Genomic DNA, 25,282 nt, shown 5'->3' on the forward strand with positions numbered 1-25,282 from the left:
TTGGTTTCAGATTTTTCTCTCATTGGACTGGAAAGCAACTTCATAGTAATCAACTGCCGTTGTATGATGGGCCGTGTCTGTGTGTGTGTGTGTGTGTGTGTGTGTGTGTGTGTTTGAATGTGGAAAGACCAAGTGTGATGGTTGTCTGTTTAAGACAAAAATTAGCAACACATTAATGGGGAGAAAAGGGTTTGATTTCCTGTATGCCAGGAAAATCAAAAGCTCAGATCATAGCTAAGAGTGTGCCTCATATGAATATGAGACAGGAAGGCTGCAGCCAAAATTAGCCTCAAGTAAACCAAAATTATGAGGTAAAAATTAACCTTTTATTTTGGGAAATAGGCTCAAAACAATTATATCTTAAAATGAGCCATTGAGGAAAAAGTAGAAGTAGGACCCAAACTCTCTCCTGGGTTTTGCCCCTATATCCTATTTATGAAACCAGGTTTCCAAATCTTCTGCAGTAAGATTGCTCATGGCCTTTTGGATGAAACCCATCCTGCATGGCAAATTTGAGATGGTGCAACACAAGCGAATATATTCTTTTATTTTTTTAGGGCAGAAGACGCAAGAATCCCAAGGTTTTCCCGTCAAGATGTTTTACTGAGCTGATAGCACAAGCTTCTTCCATCTCCCACTCTGCCCTCTGTTTAAGACACATAGGAAATCTGAGTAAAATACAATCAAAATACACAAGAGAGCTTGAAATAATGGAAAATCTCTATGCGAAGTTAAGAAGAAAAAGAGATAGACTCTCGAGTAGCCCACAGTCTCTGAATAGACACAAGACATGGATGTACATGTCTTAATTCAGGATGGTTAGAATAAAATAGGCACTTTTCACAGAACAGTGTGCTATGGGAGCTCACATGTGAGGAGCATGATGTCCATCTGGGAAGAGTTAGAGGCAGGAAAATTGTCCAGGAAGATGTCATAGTTATTTGAGCCTTTAAAAATGAGTAAAAGTTAGAGACAAAGATTAGGGAGGAGACATTCCAAGTGGAAAAATAATTTGAGAAATGTAATAAGAGAGCCTGAGCTTTTTTAACCAAGTAAGTCCACTTGTAGAGTTAATCGAACTTGAGCAAAATGATTTTTAATTTGAAGCTATTTTTTATGTTATTACCTGTATTGTCTGCATTAGTAAGACCTTGTGAGCATTTGAAATGTCCAATCTTAGAGAAATGTTCAATAAGTTAGGGCACATCAAATGTAATGCAACCTTTTATAGTGACAACTAGAGGCCCAGTGCATGAATTTGTGAACGGGTGGGGCCCCTCCACTTGCTGGTGATCGGGGCTGTCTCGCCCAGTCCCGATAGGGGCCAACTGGGGCCAGCCGGGGGAAGGGACCGAGGGAGGTTGGCTGGCTGCAGGAGGTTGGCTGTGGGAGCACACTGACCACCAGGGGGCAGCTCCTGCATTGAGCATCTGCCCCCTGTTGGTCAATGTGTGTCATAGTGACCGGTCGACCGGTTGTAACTGTTGCTTAGGCTTTTATATATATAGATTATGAACAGAAAATCTTAAAAATATAATCTTGAAATAAAATACAGAAAGACAAGACATTATGATTGCATTGATTAAAAACTTTATTCTTGTAGAAAAGGACCAGGCAATAATAGGTACAGATGAAAACAGTTGTCTTAAAAGATGAAATTACAGGTGTTAACTTTTAAAATAATAATTTGTTCCCATTGATTTTTAGAGAGAGTGGAAGGGAGTGAGGGGGGTGAAAGAGAGAGTGGGAGAGAGAGAGAAAGAGAGAGAGAAGCATCAATGTGAGATTGGTTGCCTCCCTTCTCACATGCACCCGACTGGCCAGGGGATTGATCCTGCATCCCAGCAATGTGGCCTTAACCAGGAATCAAATCCATCACCCTTTGGTGTGCTGGGTGACACTCTAACCACTGAGAAACACTGGCCAGGGCTAAATAATAATTTTTAAGAGGTGCTTTGCAGAGGCAGGAAAGATAGGGCCTGTTTGGGGACTAGCACATTGTCTGAACTGGCCTGGATAAAGCATGGGAAGTGGTGACAGAAAAAAACTGGAAAGAACCATTACAGTGAGTTTATAGAGGGCTTTAAAAGGTGTGTTGGAGATTTTAAAATTATTTGGTAGGCAGCGAGTACAAATGGAAGACTTTCAAGCAAGGAAGTGATGAGAACAGAACACAGACTGTAGGTACTATCGGTGGAAATAGCAAAAGAACTGAGAGAATCTACTACAATAGTCCCCATGAGCGACAATGATGACCTGAACTGGTTTGATGGCAGTAGAAATAGAAAAGAAACAGCAGATAAGAGAGACATTGCAAAATCCAATAAAAATAATATGTCAACTGATTGAACATTGGAGGATGAGGGAGAGAAGAATTTGAAGGTGAGTCTGAAATAGTATTCCTGGGAGCCTAGATTAATGTTGGGGTCAGAGGTAAGGCTTCTGGGAAGGAAATGAGAAGTTCCCCTTTGGATGTGCTGAGTATAAAGTACTTGTAAGATGTCCAATAGGTGCCCTAACCAGTTTGGCTCAGTGGATAGAGCGTCAGCCTGCGGACTCAAGGGTCCCAGGTTCGATTCTGGTCAAGGGCGTGTACCTTGGTTGCGGGCACATCCCCAGCAGGGAGTGTGCAGGAGGCAGCTGATCGGTGTTTCTCTCTCATCGATGTTTCTTCTCTGTGGAAAATCAATAAAATATATTTTTTTAAAAAAAGATGTCCAATAGGCAACATGAGTGCGTTTAGAAGAGTAATCAGAGATAAAGATGTAGTTAGAGAATAGTTCTCTTATAGGGAATAGTTAAAGCCACGAGAGTAAGCAAGATAATTAAAGATGTAAAGAAAAAAAAATTTAAAAGAAGAACCTGGGATGTATCTATATTTAGAGATGAGAAGGAGGAAGTGGGGGTAACAGTAATCAAGGAAGAACAATTAGTAAGATTGGAGCGTCAGGAAAGTCGAGGTCCATGGTCGGCAAACTGAGGGTCGCGAGCCACATGCGGCTCTTTGGCCCCTTGAGTGTGGCTCTTCCTAAGCCTTAGGAGTACCCTAATTAAGTTAATAACAATGTACCTACTATATAGTTTAAGTTTAAAAAATTTGGCTCTCAAAGAAGTTTCAATCGCTGTACTGTTGATATTTGGCCCTGTTGACTAATGAGTTTGCCGACCTCTGGTCTAGGTGAATGGAAGCCCAGAGAACAGTTTCAGAAAGGAGATAATCAGCAGTGTTCCAGGCTACTGAGAAATCAAAGGAGATAAATTCAATAAATTTTGGGTTTGGAGAAAAGGTCATGTCTCAAAGAGGTCTTCAGAAATGGTGGGAAGAATCCAGATGGGAAGGCCACAAAGGAGGGCTGTGGACTGATTATGAGAAAGGGTAGGGAGGAAATGTGGGAGCCTTTTTTGAGAAGTTCAGCATCTCACAACGGAATATAATTTAAGGTTTCAGCAAGATTAAGGCAATATTTCAGGATGGAAGACACACTGAGAATAAGGAAGGCCCTGGCCAGCAGCTCAGTTGTCCCGATATGCCAAGGTTTTGGGTTTGATCCCCAATCAGGGCACATACAAAAATCAACCAATGAATGTATTAATAAGTAGAACAACAAATAGATATATATCACTCTCTCTCCCTCTCTCTCTCTCTATTTCTCTCTTAAATCAAGAAAATAGGGAAAATGGCGGCGTTAAGAGATCAACCGAAGGACTTGTATGCATGCATATAAGCATAACCAAAGGACACAGACAGTATGGGGGTGAGGACATGTGCTGGGGGGTGGGAGTGGTTGGGGAGAGGTCAATGGGGGGAAAGGAAGACATATGTAGTACTTTAAACAATAAAGAATTTAAATTTAAAAAAGAAAATAGGGAAAAGAATAAACAAATATCTTCTGAAATAGGAGTGAATAGGAGAGAGAACTTGAGGTGGGGAGAAGCTACTGTAGAATGATTTTCTTTTTTTTGTGAAGTAGGACACAAGGTCATCTGCTGAGAATAAGACAATTTAGTGATCTGGAGAGAAAAATGTAAAACAGTAACTCTGGAAAATAAAGAACTCCAATAGATTGGAAAATGGTATTTTCAAGACCCAATTTTAAGGTAATATTTCCTCTAACTTAGCTCTCAAAACTGTACAATGCGGAATCCTCCTTTATGCTCGCTCTTGTCAAATCTTCAAATCATTTTCACCTTGTCACTTGACCCATGTGCTTTTTACCTCTAATACCTGCCTCATTTTAATCTAATAATTTCCATTTTTCATTCAAAGCTCAGCCCACATGTCATATCTTCTGTCAAAATGTCTGCTGTGATTCTATTCCTTCTTCTCTGAAAAATTTAAGAGGCTTTTGTGTTTATTACAGAAAAAGCAAAGTTGTCAGGAAGACTTGCTTTTTAATAGCAATCTCCTGAGCGTACAAACTTTAATCTTGAGGATTAATAACTTGATTAGATAATGTTAGAGTTTGGGATCCGTCGTAGATCATGTGATAATAAACATGGCTGGCCATTCATTGCATTCTTCTGAGCAGCACCTAATGATAGACTAACTTCTGGAGGTCATTTAGTGCCCAGCATTTAGTAGTAGTGGGGTCGGTAGTAGCTAACATTTACTGAGTACTAATAATGTTGCAAGCAACGTGCCACCAATCAGGAACTCAATAAATGTGTGAAACGCCCCACCTTTTTTCTGTTTTCTTGAGGTGACAAACACAGGTCAAGGTCATCTATAGGTCATGGTGTTCCAGGAAAGCCTGCTGAACGTAGCATCATGGAAAGTGGATCATGTTTGTGAACTTAATCTGAACCCTATTGTAGCCAAGGATCCCAGGCTAGCAAAATTGAATCTTTCATAACCTCATGTGTTTATGAATAGAGAAAAAGACTTCTGGCATCAAATTCATATTACATTTTCATTTAGGGGAAATGGTTGGCAAGGAGAAAAATGATTGCGACATGTTATCAAGAATGAGGGCTAGTAAAGAGGAAGGAGATTAGGTAAACACTGGTGCTGTGTTTTTGCTGTTAATCATTCACTGGGCCAATAAAGAGTCTGGTCATCTATCTCTATTCAGCCGTCCCCAATCAGTCAACCACATGGCTGTAATTCCGGGACTTTTGGGAGACCAATGACTAGACAGGTTCAGGAAATTCTGGTAAACTCTTATCTGAGGATGAACTAGGACTATTAGAGATCAAGGCAGTTTTCTTCCTTAAGAAACTGCTCCAGGCACCATAATAGAGTCTTCTACTGCTTCCTCAGCTACTTGCAGGTCAGTGGATTACTTTGGGTGTCTTGGGGAAAAGGCTGGTGGTTGAGGAGTGCAAGATTAGAAGGATGAGACAGAGATAAACACTTGGGGTGTTTTCAGCAGAAACCTTTTCGGGAGTAATGCATTAGGGTGTTACAGGACTTGAAGAGTACTTTTAATCCCTTCTGAGCCTCAATTTTTAATTATAAATGGGGGAATAATAGATACATACTCAAAATAAACTGAAGTAGAGAAGAGGTAGGATGTTGCTCTTGTTATTATATCTAATAGTTGAGTGTGTTCGTTTGTCGCTTTTTTTTTTTTAACCATCTATGTAGGAGAGTTGAAGCAAGAGGTAAGCCAGACTTCCCAAAGGGGTTCAAAGAAGACCTGGTTTTCATAGTCTGCATTCTGAAAATGAATGCGATTCCCTTTGGAGATTTTATTAGCCCCTCCATATCTCCTTCACCATGGACAGTCAAGACCTTTATAACGGATAACAAGGAGGATATTAGTCAGTTTCCAGTTAGTTTTTGAAGCTAGAAGCCGTGGTCATCTTCACCTCCTATCTCTCCCTCACTTGCAATGATGATTATCATTTCTTCTTGAAATTCTCTTCCTGCTTGGGCACGACATAGTACCATTCTGGTCCTCATTTTAATTCTTCACCCACTTTTCTTTTTGTCAACTCCTGCTTTGTCTCTCTCTATAGTAGTACAAGGAGAATAAAAAGTAGAGTATCCAGAAGAAAAAGTAGCATCAAAGAAGGTTTATAATAAGTGTAGACATACATTTGAATATAATATGAACACAGAAGGAAGGAACTGATAGATATAGATAGAAATTCTATGATATGAGGGAAAGTGTGAAACAAGTTCTCTCTGGAATCTCAAAGTGATGTGACTGAGAATGCAGGCATAAGCAAGGAGACACAACAATTGAGACTGTAGAAAATATCACTCTTTATAAAGGTATCTGAATTTTAAAAGGAGGAGTTTAGATACAATGAATACATTAACTTGAAAGTAATCTTTATGGAAGAAGAAATCTCGGGGCTGAGGATTTTCCCAGTGCCTCTCAAAGTGTACTGTATTGGACAGTACTTTTTGTAAGAGACCCACCATGTTGATGATGGCTCTTGAGTTGGTTTCATTTCCATAAGAATTTAAAAGGCGATGATGTCATTGACATCTGAGGGCATATGCTAGGGAAGTCTTAGCCGTTCAGTGGGCAGTTACAAAAATCTGCACTTTGTAGACAATAGAAAGCTGATTTAAGTTTAATGTCATTGTTTTCGCGATGAGAAACAGATTCAAGGAGCTGCTGTAGTTGCTACAAGATCACAAAGTTAGATGATGGTACTGCTGGGACTCAAGCTCAGCCCTAACCTCTACCTCCATACTCTGTGGTCTGCTGAGTTCTGTGCAGGTTCTGCTGAGGCACCACAAAGAACAGGATGGGGAACCGCAAATACTGCACCTGGCCAACTGAGAACGAGTAAGGGAAGTCAGATCACTGTGTCATCTCTTCAAAGCTCTTCTCACACATTATTTCATTTGGTCCTCAGTAAGGCAGTCAATCGCTCTTAAGAAGATAAAACCGAATTGAGTTTTATTTATTTCCCATTTATTGGATCACTATTATATGCCATGTACAATAGTAGGTTGGGCTCCTTACAAAGATACCTGAAGCCCTAGCCGGTTTTTCTCAGTGGTTAGAGCGTTGTCATGTGGACTGAATGGTCCCAGGTTCGATTCTGGTCAAGGGCATGTGCCTCGGTTGCAGGTTCGATTCCCTGGCCCTCGTTAGGGCTCATGTGGGAGGCAACCAGTCGAAGTGTCTCTCTCACATTGACGTTTCTCTCTATCTCTCCCCCTCCCTTCAACTCTTTCTAAAAACCAATGGGAAAAATATCCTTGGGTGAGGATTAAACAACAACAAAAAGGTTGAATAAATAACTTCTTTGTCTTGAAGAGACTTACAGTCTATTTCAGGAGGCAGAAGTGAATAGACACAATACAATGTGGTGTTGCAATTAAGGTATCAGAAATGTACTAGAGGAGCATAAAAGAAACTGATAGTTCTTGGTGGTGTTGGGCACTTCATCAAGGAAGTGACATGATCTCAAGGTTGGAGGTAAGAGCATTCATGCACAAGAGATATTCTTTACAAATGATTGAAGCTGTTTAAAAATCATTCCAGGGTGTGCTTGGGAAAGGTAAGCACTTTCATGAGGTTGAAGCATGGTGTTCCAAGTGAGCAGAAGCAGAGCAAGGGGGAGCCTAAGGAATTGGGACCCATGAGAGTTTTTAAGTAGGTTGCTTTTTAGGATTATAACCACAGCAACGAGGAAGCTGGCTTACACATGTTTGGAGGCTTTTGAAGTGGTCTAGGGTAGGGAGAAGGAAATTATGAGAACTGCACCCTGGATATGGAAGTGGGGTGGAGAAGAGAGTGACTCTGAATATGAAAAGGGGCCAAGAGAGAGGAGGCTAGGATGGCTCAGGTTTCTGGTGGGGGTGGCTAGGAGGAGATTATTTATTACTTTAGCCGAAACAGAAAGCACAGAGGTCAAGCAGTATTCAAAGGAGGAAAGACCATTTAGTTTGGGATCTGTTGGATTCAAGGTACCTGGGAGATAGAAATGAAGCAGTTGGAAATACTGATCTGAACCTTGGAAATTAGAACTTACATTTTTAAAAGGTTTGTTTTTTTCCCTTAAATATGAAATCTAACAAAAGGTTGCTAGGTCTGGGGGTGGGATAGGAATGGGAGAAATAAGGAGAAGCTAGTAAAAGGGTATAAACTTTCAGCCATAAGATGAAAATGGTTTGAGGTTCTAATGTAAAACGTGGTGACTACAGTGGATAATATTGTACTGTATAATTAAAATTTGCTAAGAGAGTAGAACTTAAATGTTCTTGCCAAAAAAGTAAAAGGAAAGTATGAGAGGTGATGCATGTCTTAATTAACTAGAGAGTGGGGAGGGGCGATCCCTTGGCAGTACATCTGTATGTCAGTCATTGTGAGATACACTTTAAGGAACTTACGATTAGCCCCTTACACCTCAGTCAAGCTGAAATTTAAAAATTCAAGAGTCTGCCAAAACCGGTTTGGCTCAGTGGATAGAGCGTCGGCCTGCGGACTGAGAGGTCCCGGGTTCGATTCCGGTCAAGGGCATGTACCTGGGTTGCGGGCACATCCCCGGTGGGGGATGTGCAAGAGGCAGCTGATCGATGTTTCTCTCTCATCGATGTTTCTAACTCTCTTGATCTCTCTCCCTTCCTCTCTGTGAAAAATCAATAAAATATATTTTTTAAAAAAATTCAAGAGTCAAAAGTTTTAGCTTTTAGAATTACAAGTGAAGAGGAAAGCATAGTAATTTATTTCTGGATTTGCAAAGAAAACTGACAAATGGTTACACTTTTCAAAAACAAGTGTTAATTTAGGTATTATCCCCCCCAAAATTTGCTGAGATAACCAGTCAGAATCATAGACTTTTACAGGGTTAAAGGTTAAGTTCAATTGGCAAAGCTACAATCTCTAAAGTCCAGTAACAACCCCTTTGTTAGAAAAAAAACACACACCGTTTGCCAGATCAGTTTCATGATGCAGATAACTGCTTTCTGCAGCTGCAGGGAAAAGATTTCCTCCTTCTTTTGCTGAGATTTCTTTCACGACTTTTTTCAGGCTGAGCACTGGCATTCCACTAGTTAGCAACAGGAATACAGGAGGCGGGCCTGAATGGCTCAACATTTCCATGGAAGTAACAGGGTAGAATAACATGTTTACTAACAATTGAGTTTATGGTGCATGTAAGGTTTTGTACCTACAGGAGCTAGTTGGGCCCAGAGGACTGTGAGGGATTCATGGATGATGCTTAAAGTCGTGGGAGTAGATGAGTCCCTCCCAGGAAAACAGTGAAGGGTGAGGGGAGAAGGCCCCTGTGAGGGCCAGGGTCTCTGCTCTGAGGGTGGCACTGGGTCTCAGTGAAAACCCAACCAAGGGCTTCTGGCCGGGCCCAGCGGGCTTTCCTCTGTGCTGGGGCTTAGAGTCCCCTGGTGACAGCCATCTGCTGATCCCGGTTGCCCCTGGCAGCTGGAACATGGGACTCCCACCAAACTACAGAGGATTAGTCACCAGAAGCCAATGAACTGAATGGCAATTCCTGAAGGACCAGTTCCCTGAAGTCAATATATTGAACTTATCAAATGATCAGTTTACTTAACATTGTCTTTAAAAGCATTCATTTTGGATATATTCAATAATTATTAATATATTTTTTTAAGAATATTTAATGAATATGTTCTTTGTAGCAGCATTTTAAATATAATATTTTTCAATTTTCTGAAGGTATGTCTTTAATCTTAGGATGTGCTTTTATGAATATAGTCAATGTATATATTTTTCTTGTGACTATACAATGATGACAACTGCAACAATTCATATGGGAAATTTTCACTTTATTCTATGATCCTGATTTTTTATAGTAAAATTCTATTTTGCCAACATATTGGCAAAGATATTTAAAAATCTTTTCAATTTCACAGATGTCCATAAACATGCCAAATAGACTGCCTTATCAAAAATTAAAGATGCATATTGCTATATTTTTTTTATAGTTCATAACACTTTTTATTGCCCAGGAGAAAATTTACCATATTTTATAAATTTCACGACTTAGTCGACTGGTTTATACTATGTGGAACTTGCCTAAACCTCAACTGTCCTCAGTCTCATTGGATTGCTAGAACAGAAAGAGGACAGACTTGAGATGGGAAGGGATGCACTAGGAAAGTGTGTGTGTGAGGGTGGTTGTGTGTGTGTGTGGGGGGGGGGGGCGGAAACACATAGAAAGGTGGTGTGTGAAATCCCAAAATGTGGGTTCTGCTTCCTCCCAACCTTTTAAGAAAACCTCAATTCATTCGATACATATTCTGTAAACACACTTTTTGTAAGGAAATCATTTGATAAATTGTTCATTTTGTTGAATTTATTTTGGGAGGCAGAATTGTCCTACCAGCCGTATACAGAGTTCATCGGATAGGATGTGCACAGATGGGCTGGATTTGCCCACGTCTGACAACTGGGGGAGGAATGGCTTCATCAGAATTGAATTTTGAAAAGACAAGATTCTATGGGTCATTACTCATGAAATTAGTCCCCTCCACAAGTGTGAAGGGCCACTATAAACTGCCCCCCCCCATAGTGTGGGACAGAAACTTCAAGGGAAATACTGAGGTGATACCCTTCATCAAAATGAAGATGTGCTTAGTATGAATTATGGACACATGGGAGTGCAGACTCATCTGGATCTAACAGAAATGTCAGAATTAAAGATAAAATTCAACATTTCTGGTGACGGAAGATGATTTGACTTTGTGTGTGGGGGTACACAGTGCAATGTGCCGATCATATGTCATAGAAATGTACACTTGAAACCTATATAAGCTTTTTAACCAAGGTCACCTCAATGAATTTAAATTAAAAAAGAATGACTATTCAAAAAAATTTAATATTTCATTGAGAGTGAACTTTGTATATTCCTTTAAGGACAACGACTATTTTTAATGCAAATTTAAGATATATTGCGTGTTTTTTCCTCCCAAGGGAAAGAAAATGGTGATGAAGACAAAAATATCCTTCATGACTCTGCTTTAAACAAGTCTTTAAATAAATAATGAAAGCACATGTCTTTACATATCTACATATATAGATTTCTCTCTATATAGATATAGATATAGATATTCTATTTTGCCAACATATTGGCAAAGATATTTTAAAATCTTTATATATATATATATATATATGTATATATATATATACACACATATATATATATACACACACACAAACATAGATAGATAGATAGATAGATAGATAGATAGATAGACAGACAGACAGATATAGAGCCACTTTTTCAAAACTGCAAATTGCTTGATGGTGTATTTTTTCAGTTAACAGTTGTTATGAGGAATTCCCAAGACTATACATAGCGATCCAACTCCTTTTCTCTATCTCATCGTTTTCCAGCCCTTTTGTTTTGTTTTATATTTGTTCCCTTTTCTCTAAATCCTCTGCCATTTCCTCAGTCAGATCATCTCTGTGGCTCACCTGGTCAATTGTAATAGCCTTCTTTTTTTATGTCATTTTAAAATTATATTATATTTTATTTTATTATTTTTCCCATCACCATTTATCCCCCATATACTCTCTTTCACCTCTGCTGCCCCCTCCATCAACCTCCCTGTTTCTTCTCTCTGTTGAATCCCTTATGTACACATCTGCCATAGTGATCTTCTTAAGGCACAATGATGTCACTCCTTAGCTTTAAAGCAAACAAACCCCAAACCAACCAACAAACAAAAAGGCTCTTTATCCCTCAAACAGTAGTGTCCATGAATCCCTAACTTGGCCTTTATATCCCTTTCAGGCACACCTTTAAGTTTCCCCTTCCTTAACGACTATCTCCCCATCTCAGACACTATTTTCTAGCCACATTGAGATACTATCTACTGGTCCCCAATTGCCCTGCATCCATTCTGTAATTTTTAAAGCATACCTAACTCAGCTACAGCCACCTCCTATCTCTCCCATTGGAGTTAATCTGTCTTCTTAATACTCCCTACCCCAGAAGCTAACGCTCACTGTCTTGTGTTGTAACATTTGTGCACGTCTTCTCTTCCAGCCTCGGTTGTAATTTTCTTGAGGACATGGATCCCATAGCATGTACCCTAGTGCTTTGTAACAAGTAAGCATTCAACGACTGTTTATTAAACTGAGTTCTTTCAGCAGAAAAATGGTGGCGACGCCTCAGAGCATGTACCCTCCAAGAGCTCCAGATGAGACCCTGGATAGAAAGGGGAAAATGACAGCCTGGCCCTTCTCTAGGCTGTGGAGAGTGTCTGATTCGACTCTGTTCCGAATGGCCTTGGTGGCGGCTCTATTGGCTACTGTCCTTGGTGAGTCATGGACAAGTTTAGATTGGCCATAAACATTCAAGTTCATCCACTTGTTCACAAGACTAACAAAGAGATGACTAAGCCTTCACCAGAAATCCGTCTTCAGCAACCAAGGGTTTGTTGGACCAGGATTTTGGATTTATCTGAAATTTGGAATTTTAAGGGGATTTGGAATGACTTGGAATTTAGGGGAATTTGCTTTACCCATGAAAGAGGCATTTTTCTAGACACTTCTGGCTAGATTTCTCCTTCAGGAATTTCCCAATCTGTCTCCCACCCATGGCTTGAGACAAATCTGTCTGAGGGATCAGCTTGACTGGACAATTTTCACTGCCAGTGGGTTTATCCAGAGTGGAGGGGGGGGGCCACTAGGACTCCTAATAAGTAAATCAGTTCTGTACTTGATTCTTGCTAGGAAAGCAAGATTAATATTTTTGTATTTCAAGGGCTTCATGTTTCTGCCTTCGTATCATTCAAAGTCCAAAAGGTACAAAACACAGTACACATTAAAAACATTATTCTTATTCATCTCCCAGTCACCCAGTTTCTCTTCCCTGAGGCAACCAATGTTATAGAAAGTTATTTTTAACGAAATACTACGTTTCTGTGGCGGAAAATTGCAGGGGCTTTTTGAGTTTGCACAGATGCAGCTGAGTCAGCAGAGATGAAAAATCTGATGGACTGGTGAAATTGTATCTGCCATCTTTAAAAAATAAATTATCTCACACGCAATAGAGGAAAGATGAAAAATGTCTACCTTTTGTCATTATTATTCATCAACAGACATGTATTACTGACCAGTCACTGGATTCATTGAGCAATAGAGATACCAAAAATTATTTTTCTTGATTAGAAGAGAAAAGAATGGCTCTTGCTCTGAAAATCCTATTACTGAAAACACCAAGATGCTGTGTATAACTTATGGCGCTCTTTGTCATTTTGGTGTCCAGGCGACTGTGGTCCTCCACCCAGTTTACACTTTGCTTTTCCAATGAAAGAGTTGGATGAGACAAGCTACAAAGAGAAAACTCGTCTGACATACAGCTGCCGCCCTGGCTACTTTAGGACCAGTTCCAAAGGTGCTTATGTTACCTGTGAAGGAGGCAGTTGGCAGCACGAAACCTTCTGTATCAGTAAGTATGAACATTTATTTTCTTATTCGTGCTTTTTCCTTTTTTTTTTTTTTTTTGCAAAGTTATCTCAGGAACTAAGCTTTCTGAATGCAAATAAGAACTCTTTGTCATTGAGAAACCACCGTTTGTCAGTGGCTGATTGCCATATACACGTTGCCACTTTGTGAAAAACAGAGCAAGCCCACAAACAAGTAAGTGAAACAGAAAAATTAGGAGCTACCTAGTTGCATTGAAAAGTAAATATTCAGTGAGTCAGGATCTGAAATAAGTTTGAATCTGAATCTCTGGTCTTTCTGGAAACAGAGTTCAAAGCTAATCAATCAGCCTTCTTTTCTAATGTCATATCTATGAGAACTTGACATCCCTAATCCTGATTTTAACCTTTCTCTCAGAGAGAAAATGCAGCAACCCAGGAGAATTACGTAATGGGGAAGTGATCTTGAAGCCAGATTACTCTTTTGGATCACATATAGAATTCAACTGTTTAGAAGGGTGAGTGTGAGGCCATCTAGAAACAACACTTTAAAACAATTAATAGCTGATGTGTTTATAGATTTCAGAAGTAAAAATGATATAAAAAAAAGTACACACAGAATTCGTGCTTTTACTCTATCACCAGCCACCCATTCCTCCTGTCCTTCAACAGGCATCTAGTTTGATGAGTTTTCTATGCATCTTTCTAGCGTTTACTTTTACAAATACAAGCTAATGTTTTTATTTTGTACCTTTTCAATCACGAATGTAATTTTCAAATCCGGCTTTATCTTTCTTTATTGATACATACAGGAGACATTTCCATGTTTGTGCATAGAAAGGTTCCTTGTTAATAATTTTTTACAACTACATAAAATTTTATTGTGAGATATAGGTTGGATTAATACTCCCTTTGATGGATCCAGGGGTCTTTTTAATCCTTTGCCATTCTGAACAGTACTCTGTTACATTTACCTTGTACATCTATCATTTTGTACATATGAAGTCATATCTACAGGGTAATTTTCCAGAGTGGGATTTCTTGGTCAAAGAATACTTATATTTGAAAATTGGAAAGATATTACAAGTTGTTCTCTCTTGGGGTTACATGGTTTTACAGAATATGCTCATGTCCATCTCTCCCTACACTTTCCAACTAAGTGTGTTGCCAAACTTTTGAAAACTTGTCAATTTTTGGAAATTTTTCCAATTTAAAAGGTAAAAAAAAAATCTCACTATAGTGTCAATGTATATTTCTCTTACTATGAGCGAGGTTGAGCACATTTTTATATGTTTAAGAGATGTATGTATCTACTTACAAACTATTTGGCACTGTATTCTCTCCTCCTGTCTCCACCCTACTCTATCTTTTCTGCCAGTAGATTTATGTCATTTGTATGACCTCAGCATGTATAGTTAACATTACTGTTACATACTCATATATGTCTGTAACTTGATTTCACTCCCAACTCCTGCAGATGAGGAAACAAGAAAGCCGGCTCTGTTTTCCATCTCCTGTTACTTGTTACATTATTTCGGCACTGTCAGAGCACATGACATTTATATTTCATTCAGCCACCCCACTTTTGTTTTTGTTCTAGATCTGCAAGTGCAGTGCTCACTGCCAGTTGTTTTGTGGTTTTGCTTTTGCTGAAATTTCCTGTGTCAGTGTGTGGCTGGCTATAGTTTGGCTTCTGGTGACTTCCTAAAAGAAAAGCTCCAAGTGAAAATTGTTAAGTTCTTGTAGGTTCAATACTGTCTGAGGCCTTGATACTTAAAAGAGAACATGGCCAGATATAAAGTGCTTGGCTGAGACTGACTGGTGTGGGTCAGTGATTAAATGTTGACCTATGACCCAGGAGATCAAGGTTCGATTCCCAGGGCACATGTCTGGGTTGCAAGCTACATCCCCAGTAGGGTGTGCAGGAGTCAGCCAATCAATGATTCTCACTTCCCCTCTGAAATCAATAAAATATATATTTTTTAAATTTTAAAGTCCCTTGGCTGATAATTTCTTTTCTTGACTATCCTATAGATATTGCCACATATTTTTTTTTTAGTGGACATTGATGTACAGACCTCTGCTGCCTACCTGTGTGTGTGTGTGTATATATATATATATGTTTTTATTGATATCAGGGAGGAAGGGAGAAGGAGAGAGAGATAGAAATATCAATGATGAGAGAAAATCAGTGATAGGCTGCCTCCTGCTCGCCCCCTACTGGGGACTGAGCCTGCAACTTGAGCATGTGCCTTTGACTGGAATCGAACCCAGGACCCTTCAGTCTGCAGGCCGACACTCTATCCACTGAGCCAAACAAGCTAGGGCCCTATCTGGATTTCTTATTCTTAAATGTAACTTGGTCTTTTTTTGGCCATCCAGAGATATTACTTTTTATCTTTGAAATCTAATAATCCTCCTCTTAGTTATTTTCATCCAAACCATTGTGTTTAATTTTTGTTGCTATGCGATATACAATTTTAAAATGTGGGTTAAAATATTATTCTACTTTTGTAATTTTTACTTGAAACACATTTAAAATAGCTATTTTGTGGGGGTTTTTTTTGTTTCTTCTTCAGGTTCTCCAATTAAGTATACGTTGATTCTCCTTTGCTAATCATCTATATCTCACATTTTTTTCTCTAATTTTTTTGTTATTATTGTTTCATTTTGTTAGATTTTCTCATGTTTATCCTATTTCTCTTATTGTGAAAAGCTGCTAAGAAAGAAAGAGAGCCCAGTTGGTGTGGCTCAGTGGTTGAGCATCGACCTATGAACCACGAGGTCACGGTTCATTCAATTCCTGGTAGGGCACAGGACCAGGTTGCAGGCTTGATCCCCAGTAGTGGGTGCATAGGAGGCAGCTGATTAATGATTCTCTCTCATCATTGATGTTTCTCTCTCTCTCTCCCTTTCCCTTCCTCTCAGTAAAAATATAATTTAAAAAAAAAGAAGGAAAAGGAAAAATTCAGCACTATGGTGCTGTTGGAACATTGATGTGTTCCTATTGAAATAACCAGAAACAGTACATTTCACTATGTTCCTGACCAGGTTGGAAACACTGCATTTGAAAGAAACTTAAAAATAAAGACACCCTTAATTCTCACTATATTTTATCTTATTAAAAGATTCATTTTCTTAAAAACTGTTTATTTTTTTAAAGTTCTTATTAAATATACTCTAGGGGCTCTTAAATTGTTGAAGGTATCATTTATGCTAGTGTTCAATCATATTGTAGGCTATTCGTTGATAATAGTACAACTTGAAATCATACAAACAAACCTTTGTTTTTTCTGTTACTATAATGCGTAGAGGGCAGAAAGCTTAGAAATCATCAAGAGCATCACAATGGGGCATGTGAACGTGGAGTTTTTGGTGCTTGGGAGAGGCCAAGCTTCCGGAAGACAAGAGGAAACTGTAAACCAGGAGAGTTTGGAGCCAGTAATCTAGCTGGTACTCTCATCCAAGCTGCATAACACACTCAAATGAGTTGTATTTTTTTTCCCCCCGATATAGTCGTGCTTGAACCCTGGGTGAACTCCGTGACTGACATCTAGTTGATGTTCAATTATACATTTCAGAATAAGAGAAACCTCACATCTCCCCACAGTGGTGAAATTTTACTGACTGGAGTGCTCAGTGGGAAGGGTTCTCTGAGAAAACCTTGTTTCTTCATTTTTTAATATGGAGTAACCATTCTATTCGTTTGGACGCTTTTATGTAATTTAATTTGGGGTAGGGACAATTCCATTAAAATCTTTTATCCTATTTTATTCAGGTATGTCTTAATAGGCCCAACCACTAGTTATTGTGAGCTCCAAGATAGAACAGTTGGCTGGAGTCATAGTTTTCCAGAATGTGTAAGTAAGTAAAGACTTTTTTTTTCTCATTTAACTATACACTTCTACTGTGTTCGGTAATAGAACTCCTGTGCACGTTGGCTGCTTTTTTGTACCACCCGTGAGAATTTGTGTCATGAATGTGCGATGTGGAAAGATACCCCCCCTAATTCTTTCTTCTTCTTCACGTACTCATCCCAGTTGCCCAATGTGAGCCCCCTCCAGCCATCAGCCACGGGAAGCACAATGGTTGGCGTGAAGAGTCCTACCCATACGGCTCCTCTGTCACCTACAGTTGTAACCCCAGCTTCTCCTTGGTGGGTGAAGCTTCCATTTCCTGCAAAGTGGAGAATAAAACAAAAGGTGTCTGGAGCCCCAGCCCTCCGACTTGTAAAAGTAAGTCGTGGTTGAATTGCTGGCTTATCCTTTGAATTTTTCTCTCTTGTTTCCAAGAGCAAGGAAGATGAATGTTTTTGGGGAAATGAAATGATGCAAAGACAAACTGCTTCTTGCAATGATGAAAGCCATGTATTTATTTGGTCAACCGATACTGAGGCATGCTGTGCCATTACGTAGTCACAAACAGCACCAATATCTCATTGGCTTTGCACAGTAGGTTGCTTCTCACGCACACTGAGTCTACTGCATGTCGAGGAGACACTCAAGGTGTCTAGTTTAGCAACCAGCTCCGCATTCCAGGTGACACCTCGATATCTACAGGCCCTCTCACAGTGTCTTCAGAAGAGGAAGAGAGAAAAGCAAATTGTGACCTGGCTTTTACGAGCTTTGGCCTGGAAGTAACCACATATCCCTTGACATTGCAGCCTTCAGTCCAGTGGTTCTCAACCTTCCTAATGCTGCGACCCTTTAATATAGTTCCTCATGCTGTGGTGACCCCCAACCGTAAAATTATTTTTGTTGCTACTTCATAACTGTAATTTTGCTACTGGTATGAATCATAATGTAAATATCTGATATTCAGGATGTATTCTCATTGTTATAAATTGAACATAATTAAAGCATAGTGATTAATCACAAAAACATTATGTAATTATATATGTGTTTTCCGATGGTCTTAGGCGACCCCTGTGAAAGGGTCTTTCGATCCCCCAAAGGGGTCTCGACCCACACGTTGAGAACCGCTGCTTTAGTCCAAAACTAGTACTGTGTAGAGTAGACTCTACCTAAGGGAAGTTGAGAATGTCATCTTTTATCTGTTCAGGAATCTGAGCTGGAAATTTTGGTTAGCGCTTGGAATGTCAACCATATATGCCTACAGGGCAAGCTAAACCCACTAACCACCAGCAGGTCAACAGGGCAAAGCGAGCAGTAATGGAGCTGAAAGCTACATTGTGGTACGACTCGTCTGCTCATCTTCCTCAGCTACTCAGGGCCCGCACACTATCATTTACTATTCTGACTCCCCACAGGACACCATCAAACCAGGGTCTGTGAGGGCACCATACTGCAAACATGCCCGGGGTCTAGACTGCCGGGTGATCATTATCGCCCCTGATACTGACAGATACTGAGGCTGGAAAGTTAGCAGGGCCAGGCTATGAAGGGCCTTGTGTGGTTCTCTCAGGAGTTCAGGGCGAAGGTGATGGAGAGACATTGAAATGTGTTGCATTTCAGAAAGGTAACTGGCTACAGAATGGCCGACAATTTGAAGTAGGACACAATTTAACCCATAGGCACCATCCAACCAAGAAGTGAAAATGGCTTCAACTGTAGCCATGGCAGTGGGCCTGGAAAGAAGTTAAGGGATTGCCGAGGAAATAAGGTGGCAGGACTTGACTGACTGCTGGGGTGAGGGGGGGGAGGGCGATGAGGGCAGTTTGTTCTTTGCTTGTGAGGGTGCAGATGTCTGATACCTTCCTTGGCTGCCTCATCATCGTGCATGTCATAATAATCACCGTTGGCCACTGACCCACCCCCAAAATCATCCAGGAAGGTAGGTCATTATAAGGGGAAGATTTGGGGACTTAGGGAATGTGTTTCTCTGGGTCAGATATGACTAGTTTTTCTTGAGATAAATGAGGAAGTGAAGTGATCCAGAGACCTCATTTTCCTGAGGTCTTTAAACGTTGAAAAAAGATATACATTTATGTGCTTTTAAAAATGTTTTCCTTGTAGCTGCTTGATATGCACTGTATCAGGCTTTTTCCAATACTTGGAATTGGATTAGCAATAGCAGTAATATTCTTATTGCCATTTCTCTATTATAATCCACTATCTTTTCTTATGCTACATTTTTTTTTTTTTTAAGAAATCACCTGTCCTCATCCATATGTTAACCATGGAAGGATCGTCTTAGGATTTAGACACTCCTATACTTACAAAGACTCTGTCACTATTGAGTGCAATAAAGGTTTTACCATCAAAGGCAGCAATTTAGTTCGTTGTGGAGCTGATAACAACTGGAATCCTCCTCTTCCCACCTGTGAGATCTGTGAGTACGGACCACAAAAGAACTTTAATGTTTGGCATCTAAAGTTACCCAGAAATGTTGGTGAGGGCATATTCGTATGCCCAAGCCCACTTGCATCACAGTAAGAATTTAAAATTTAGATCAATACTTTTCTTTATTTTTTCCTCATGGGAAAAAAGATGTATGACAACACACTGTGCAAGATCACTTAACATCACAGAAAACGGCCACGGGCAGTTATGCAGGGTGACACTCCCTGAGGGGAGACATTAACACTGCAGACACTGGGCTATGGATCTGGCTTCTGGCTGAATGGCGCTCCCCCTGTGGGAGTGCACTGACCACCAGGGGGCAGCTCTTGTGTTTTGAGTGTCTGCCCCCTGGTGGTCAGTGCACGTCATAGCAACCGGTAGTTCCGCCATTCAGTCTTTTTGCATATTAGCCTTTTATTATATAGGATTCCGTCTTCAACAAAAGTTATCAGAAATGCAAAGAGATAGGAAAGATGATGATGAAAATTGCCTTTGAGGGGGTCCAAATGTTGGGCTTAGCAGAAAAGAAGCTCAAGGCGGTTATTATAAATAGGTTCAAAGTTTCAAATTACTAACTGATGTCGCTTGCTTTCAGCCTGAAGAAGTCCCTTTACTATGTCTTGTAAGGTGGTCATCTAGCATCAGTAAGATACCACCTTACACCTGACAGTATGGCCATCATAAAAAAGATAAACAGTCACAAATGTTGGTGAGGATGTGGAAACTTTGGAAGCCTCATCCACTGCTGGTGGGCATGTAAAATGGTGCAGTCATTCTGGAACAGAGTTTTGGCAGTTTCCTCAAAAGTTTCAGTTACCCAACAATTGCCCTTTTATCTAACCCAAGGGGAATGAAACAGATGCCCACACACACACATCTTATGTTAATGTTCACATCAACATTGTTTATCATTGCTAAGCACCCCAATGCCTGACTACTGAAAAAAGGATAAACAAAAAGTGCTATATTTATGCAGTGGAATGTCATTTGGCAATGGAAATAAATGAAGTACTGACATATGCCATAACATAGAGGAAACGTGAAAACATTATGCTAAGTGAAAGAAACCAGTTACAAAACCCCCCACATATTACATAATTCCATTTATTTGAAAAGTCCAGAATAGGCAAATCCATGGATAAAGTATATTAGTGACTCCCAAAGCCTGGGGGGAGATGGGAATAGGGAGAGACTATTAATGAGTAGAGAGTTCCTTTTGGGGATGATCAGAATATCCTAAAGTTGGATAGTGAATTCACAGCTCTGTGATTATACTGAAATCATTGGATTGTGTGTTTTATTTTATTTTTTATATATTTTTATTGATTTTAGAGAGGAAAGGAGAGGGAGAGAGAGATAGAAACATCAGTGATGAGAGAGAATCATTGATTGTCTGCCTCCTGCACACTCCCCACTGGGGTTTGAGCCCACAACCCAGGCATGTGCCCTTGACTGGAATCGAACCTGGAATCCTTCAGTCCACAGGCCAATGCTCTATCCACTGAGCCAAACCAGCTAGGGCAGGATTGTGTATTTAAAATGGGTGAATTTTGTGTCATATGACTTAATCTCAGTAAAAATGTTACAAAAGAACTTTAACCTACATATAAGTTAAAATATCTGAAGATATTTTTTATTTATTTATTTTTATTTTTTATTTTTTTTAAATTAAATCTTTATTGTTCAGATTATTACATTTGTTCCTCTTCCCCCCCCTCCCATATCTCCCCTCCTCCCAGTTCCCGCCCCACCCTCCGCCCTCACTCCCCACCCACTGTCCTCATCCATAGGTGCACGATTTTTGTCCAGTCTCTTTCCGCATCTCCCACACCCCTTTCCCCCCCAAGAATAGTCAGTCCATTCCCTTTCTATGTCCCTGATTCTACTATAATCACCAGTTCATTCTGTTCATCAGATTATTTATTCACTTGATTCTTAGATTCACTTGTTGATAGATGCATATTTGTTGTTCATAATTTGTATCTTTACCTTTTTCTTCCTCTTCCTCTTCTTAAAGGATACCTTTCAGCATTTCATATAATACTGGTTTGGTTGTGATGAACTCCTTTAGCTTTTCCTTATCTGTGAATCTCTTTATCTGACCTTCAATTCTGAATGATAGCTTTGCTGGATAAAGTAATCTTGGTTGTTGGTTCTTGGTATTCATCACTTTGAATATTTCTTGCCACTCCCTTCTGGCCTGCAAAGTTTCTGTTGAGAAATCAGCTGACAGTCGTATGGGTATTCCCTTGTAGGTAACTGAGTTTCTTTCTCTTGCTGTTTTTAAGATTCTCTCTTTATCTTTTGCTCTTGGCATTTTAATTATGATGTGTCTTGGTGTGGTCCTCTTTGGATTCCTTTTGTTTGGGGTTCTCCGCACTTCTTGGACCTGTAAGTCCATTTCTTTCACCAGGTGGGGGAAGTTTTCTGTCATTATTTCTTCAAATAGGTTTTCAATATCTTGCTCTCTCTCATCTTCTGGCACCCCGATAGTTCTGATGTTGGTACGCTTGAAGCTGTCCCAGAGGTTCCTTACACTATCCTCGCATTTTTGGATTCTTTTTTCATTTTGCTTTTCCGGTTGGGTGTTTTTTGCTTCCTCGCATTTCAAATCATTGACTTAATTCTTGCGCTCCTCTGGTCTGCTGTCGGGAGTCTGTATAATATTCGTTATTTCAGTCCGTGTATGCTTAATTTCTAGTTGGTTCCCCAACATAACATCGAGGGTCTCATTAGTTTTCTTGTAGATCTCATTAAGTTTATCGGCGGCTTCTAAACAGTTCTTGAGAGACCTTAAAAGTGTGGTTCTGAACTCTATATCTTCCATTGACAATTTTGTCCTGTTTCTTTGTCTCCGCATTTTGTTATAAAAAATATCTGAAGATAAAATGTAATAAATATCTAACTTGGCAGATGTTTGTATTATATTTTCATCCTATATAATAAAAGCCTAATATACTAAGTGTCTGGTCATCCAATTGGCCGTTCAACCAATCAAAGCATAATATGCTAATGATATGTTAAGGCCACGCAACTGCTCACTGTGATGTGCACTGACCACCAGGGGGCAAATGCTCCGACTGGTAGGTTAGCTTGCTGTGGGGTCTGGCCAATCGGGACTGAGCAAGACAGGCCAGACACTCCCTGGAGCCCTCCCGCAGTCCCTCCCGGGCTGGCCAATCTCCCACATCCCTCTCTGGCCCCGGCCGTGCACCAGTAGGGTTCCTTGGCCTAGTCTGCATCCTCTCTCAATCTAGGACCCCTAGGGGGATGTTGGAGAGCCAGTTTTGGCCGGATGGCAGAACAACCGGTCGCTATGACATGCACGGACCACCAGGGAGCAGATGCTCAATGAAGAAGCTGTCCCTGGGTTGTCAGTGCACTCCCACGGGGGAAGCACCACTCAGACAGAAACCAGGCTCACGGCTGGCAAGCGCAGCGGTGGTGGCGGTAGCCTCTCCAGCCTCCATGGCAGCACTAAGGATGTCCAACAGCAAGAGGGCACAGGCCGGGCTGAGGACCCCGCCCCCTGCCCTGAGTGCACGAATTTCGTGCACCAGGCCTCTAGTATGATATAAACCAGTAGAATCAGGAAAGAGCAAAGAGGACAAGACAAAGTCCCAGCTCAAATGATGCTTGGAGTATTTATGCTCTTGATCAGCCCTTTGATGAATCAGTTTCTGTCAGCTGAATGAGGGGAATGAATTGTTTATTTTTTTCCAATAAGTCAGGAGATAAGAAACTTAGATTAATCTGGGACAGTTCTCCAGCCACATCTACCTAGCAAGTCTCGTACTTTAATTCAGAGACTAAACTTTCAGAAGTACAATGAGGAGGAAGGAGAGTTGACATTTGGGTGGTTGGCATGGACACACAGGAACCATTTGGTAATATGTTTAGTAGGAACGTCTCTGGTGTTGTGCACATGTCCATTTGGGCACATGTCTATGTGTGTATGTTGGTGTGGCTGATTCACCAGCCATGGCAGGCTGGTTAAGGGCTGAATGAACCCATGGCACCCTTTGATAGGAAAGGCTCATCTCTACTAACTCTCCTTTTCCCTTATTCTTCTTTTATGAGCAGATAGTTGTACTAACTTATCAGATATCCCACACGCTCACTGGGAAACATATAACCACCGCCTACCAACAAAAGACGAACTGTATGAAGTTGGGACTGTGTTGAGGTACCGCTGTCATCCTGGCTATAAAACCGCCAGAAATAAGCCTATGACTGTGACTTGTCAGAAAAATTTGGAGTGGACCCCATATGAAGAATGTGAGGGTGAGTTTCTGTTTTTAAAATACTTTAGTATGTTAAAATGTCCAGCATATTCTAGGATTTTCTGCCTTAAATGAATATAGTTGTGTTCCTCAAGTTAAATTTATGATTAGATTAATTCAACAGGATGACTGCTATTGCCAGAAGAGACCATCAAGGGCTTGGAGTTTGAAGAACTCTCCCGAGTATTATTTGCCACATGTGGGTGTGGGACCAGCTCATTACACATTTCTGGCCTTCCTACCAGTATCGTGGTGGCTTCCTCTTTAATTTCCTAGTTGTAGAACTTCCATTCAGCCACACTGTGGTTGTTTTGAATGATGGTTGTTCTGTTTAGTTGCAATTTTGATGTGGTTATGAGAGGAGGCAAGTACTACATTTACTTATGCTACCATCTTGACTGGAAGCCAATATAAGCTTTTGAGAACATTCTTCCTTCTGCATTTTGGGAAGTATAAGTTATTAGAAAGCTTAATAATGATGTGACCCTAGTGAAGCCATAAGGAGATAAATGTTATTTGTCATTGCTCTTGAATAATTTTAAAAATTTACATTTTCATCCAGGTTTAATCAAGCTTCTCATTTTGGAGGCCCCTAATGCAATTATTAAATTGGAAGGAAGTGACTGGATTGAACTACTTTAGCAAATCAGGGACAGGGAGCGAGGACTCAAGGTGTCTTGGGGACCCTTGTCTGTTTCCCCAACCTCTCTTCTGAGGCGAACTCTTCTCAAGGTGGAAATGAGGTTATTAGCCATAGGAGCCTCCTCATGGTGATTTCACTAACCTCACTTTTTATTAGCCTCACTTTTTATTTTTCAGAGGTTTGCTGTCCAGTACCAGAGCTGAAGAATGGCAAAATCATTCCTCGAAAACAACAGAGGAGAGGTTTGGCCAATAAGTGTGACTATTTCTATGGAGACTCTATTTCATATTCATGTGCTGGGAGACGTAACGCTGAAGCTTCATGCCAAGGAGATGGCACCTGGAGTCCTGAAACACCAACATGTGGAGAGAGTAAGAGCTTATGGAATTACGTTATTTTAGAAGTTTCTTCATATCAAAGCATTGGTGATTATTAAAGGAAGGGTTCAAATTAGGTAAAAAGAATTTCTGTGCTCTGCATGATTCTTAGAATGGATACATTTGATTAATAGCACTGTCTGCATTTCAAATTTCTCTTTTCTGCCCAATGATTGCTCCCATTTTCTTGACCTTCCTGGTTTCCTTTCCTGAAGCGGTGAAATTAGGCCACATCTAATAGATCAGCTAGACTTCTGAACTATGGTGTTCTGTTTCTTGGTATTTATTCTCTTCTCTTTCAGTGTTTCTGGTCCATAGTCCTTAACCTGCAGAACAAGAATCTAAATCTATTTGAACTT

At 40.2% G+C, this 25,282-nt stretch overlaps 1 protein-coding gene across 8 annotated transcripts in view; it reads left to right on the top strand.

Moving 5' to 3' along the window:
• The first annotated feature begins 5,067 nt into the window (after positions 1-5,067).
• The window catches only part of C4BPA (complement component 4 binding protein alpha), a 38,981-nt gene continuing 18,766 nt past the window's right edge, over positions 5,068-25,282 (top strand). For 3 of the 8 annotated variants that reach the window (XM_059674812.1, XM_059674813.1, XM_059674814.1), the window contains exons 1-8: positions 12,045-12,211; positions 13,162-13,348; positions 13,741-13,836; positions 17,097-17,182; positions 17,359-17,553; positions 19,427-19,609; positions 23,704-23,904; positions 24,723-24,917. In XM_059674812.1, coding sequence (XP_059530795.1) covers positions 12,049-12,211; positions 13,162-13,348; positions 13,741-13,836; positions 17,097-17,182; positions 17,359-17,553; positions 19,427-19,609; positions 23,704-23,904; positions 24,723-24,917 — 1,306 coding nt within the window. In that variant the 5' untranslated portion in view covers positions 12,045-12,048. Of the gene's footprint in view, positions 5,271-7,807; positions 7,953-12,041; positions 12,212-13,161; positions 13,349-13,736; positions 13,837-17,096; positions 17,183-17,358; positions 17,554-19,426; positions 19,610-23,703; positions 23,905-24,722; positions 24,918-25,282 lie in introns of those variants that run through there. The other 5 variants (XM_059674817.1, XM_059674815.1, XM_059674816.1 and 2 more) reach the window with 5 other exon arrangements.

The sequence above is a fragment of the Myotis daubentonii genome, chromosome 18 (assembly GCF_963259705.1).
Source record: "Myotis daubentonii chromosome 18, mMyoDau2.1, whole genome shotgun sequence".
NCBI classification, from domain to species: Eukaryota; Metazoa; Chordata; class Mammalia; order Chiroptera; family Vespertilionidae; genus Myotis; species Myotis daubentonii.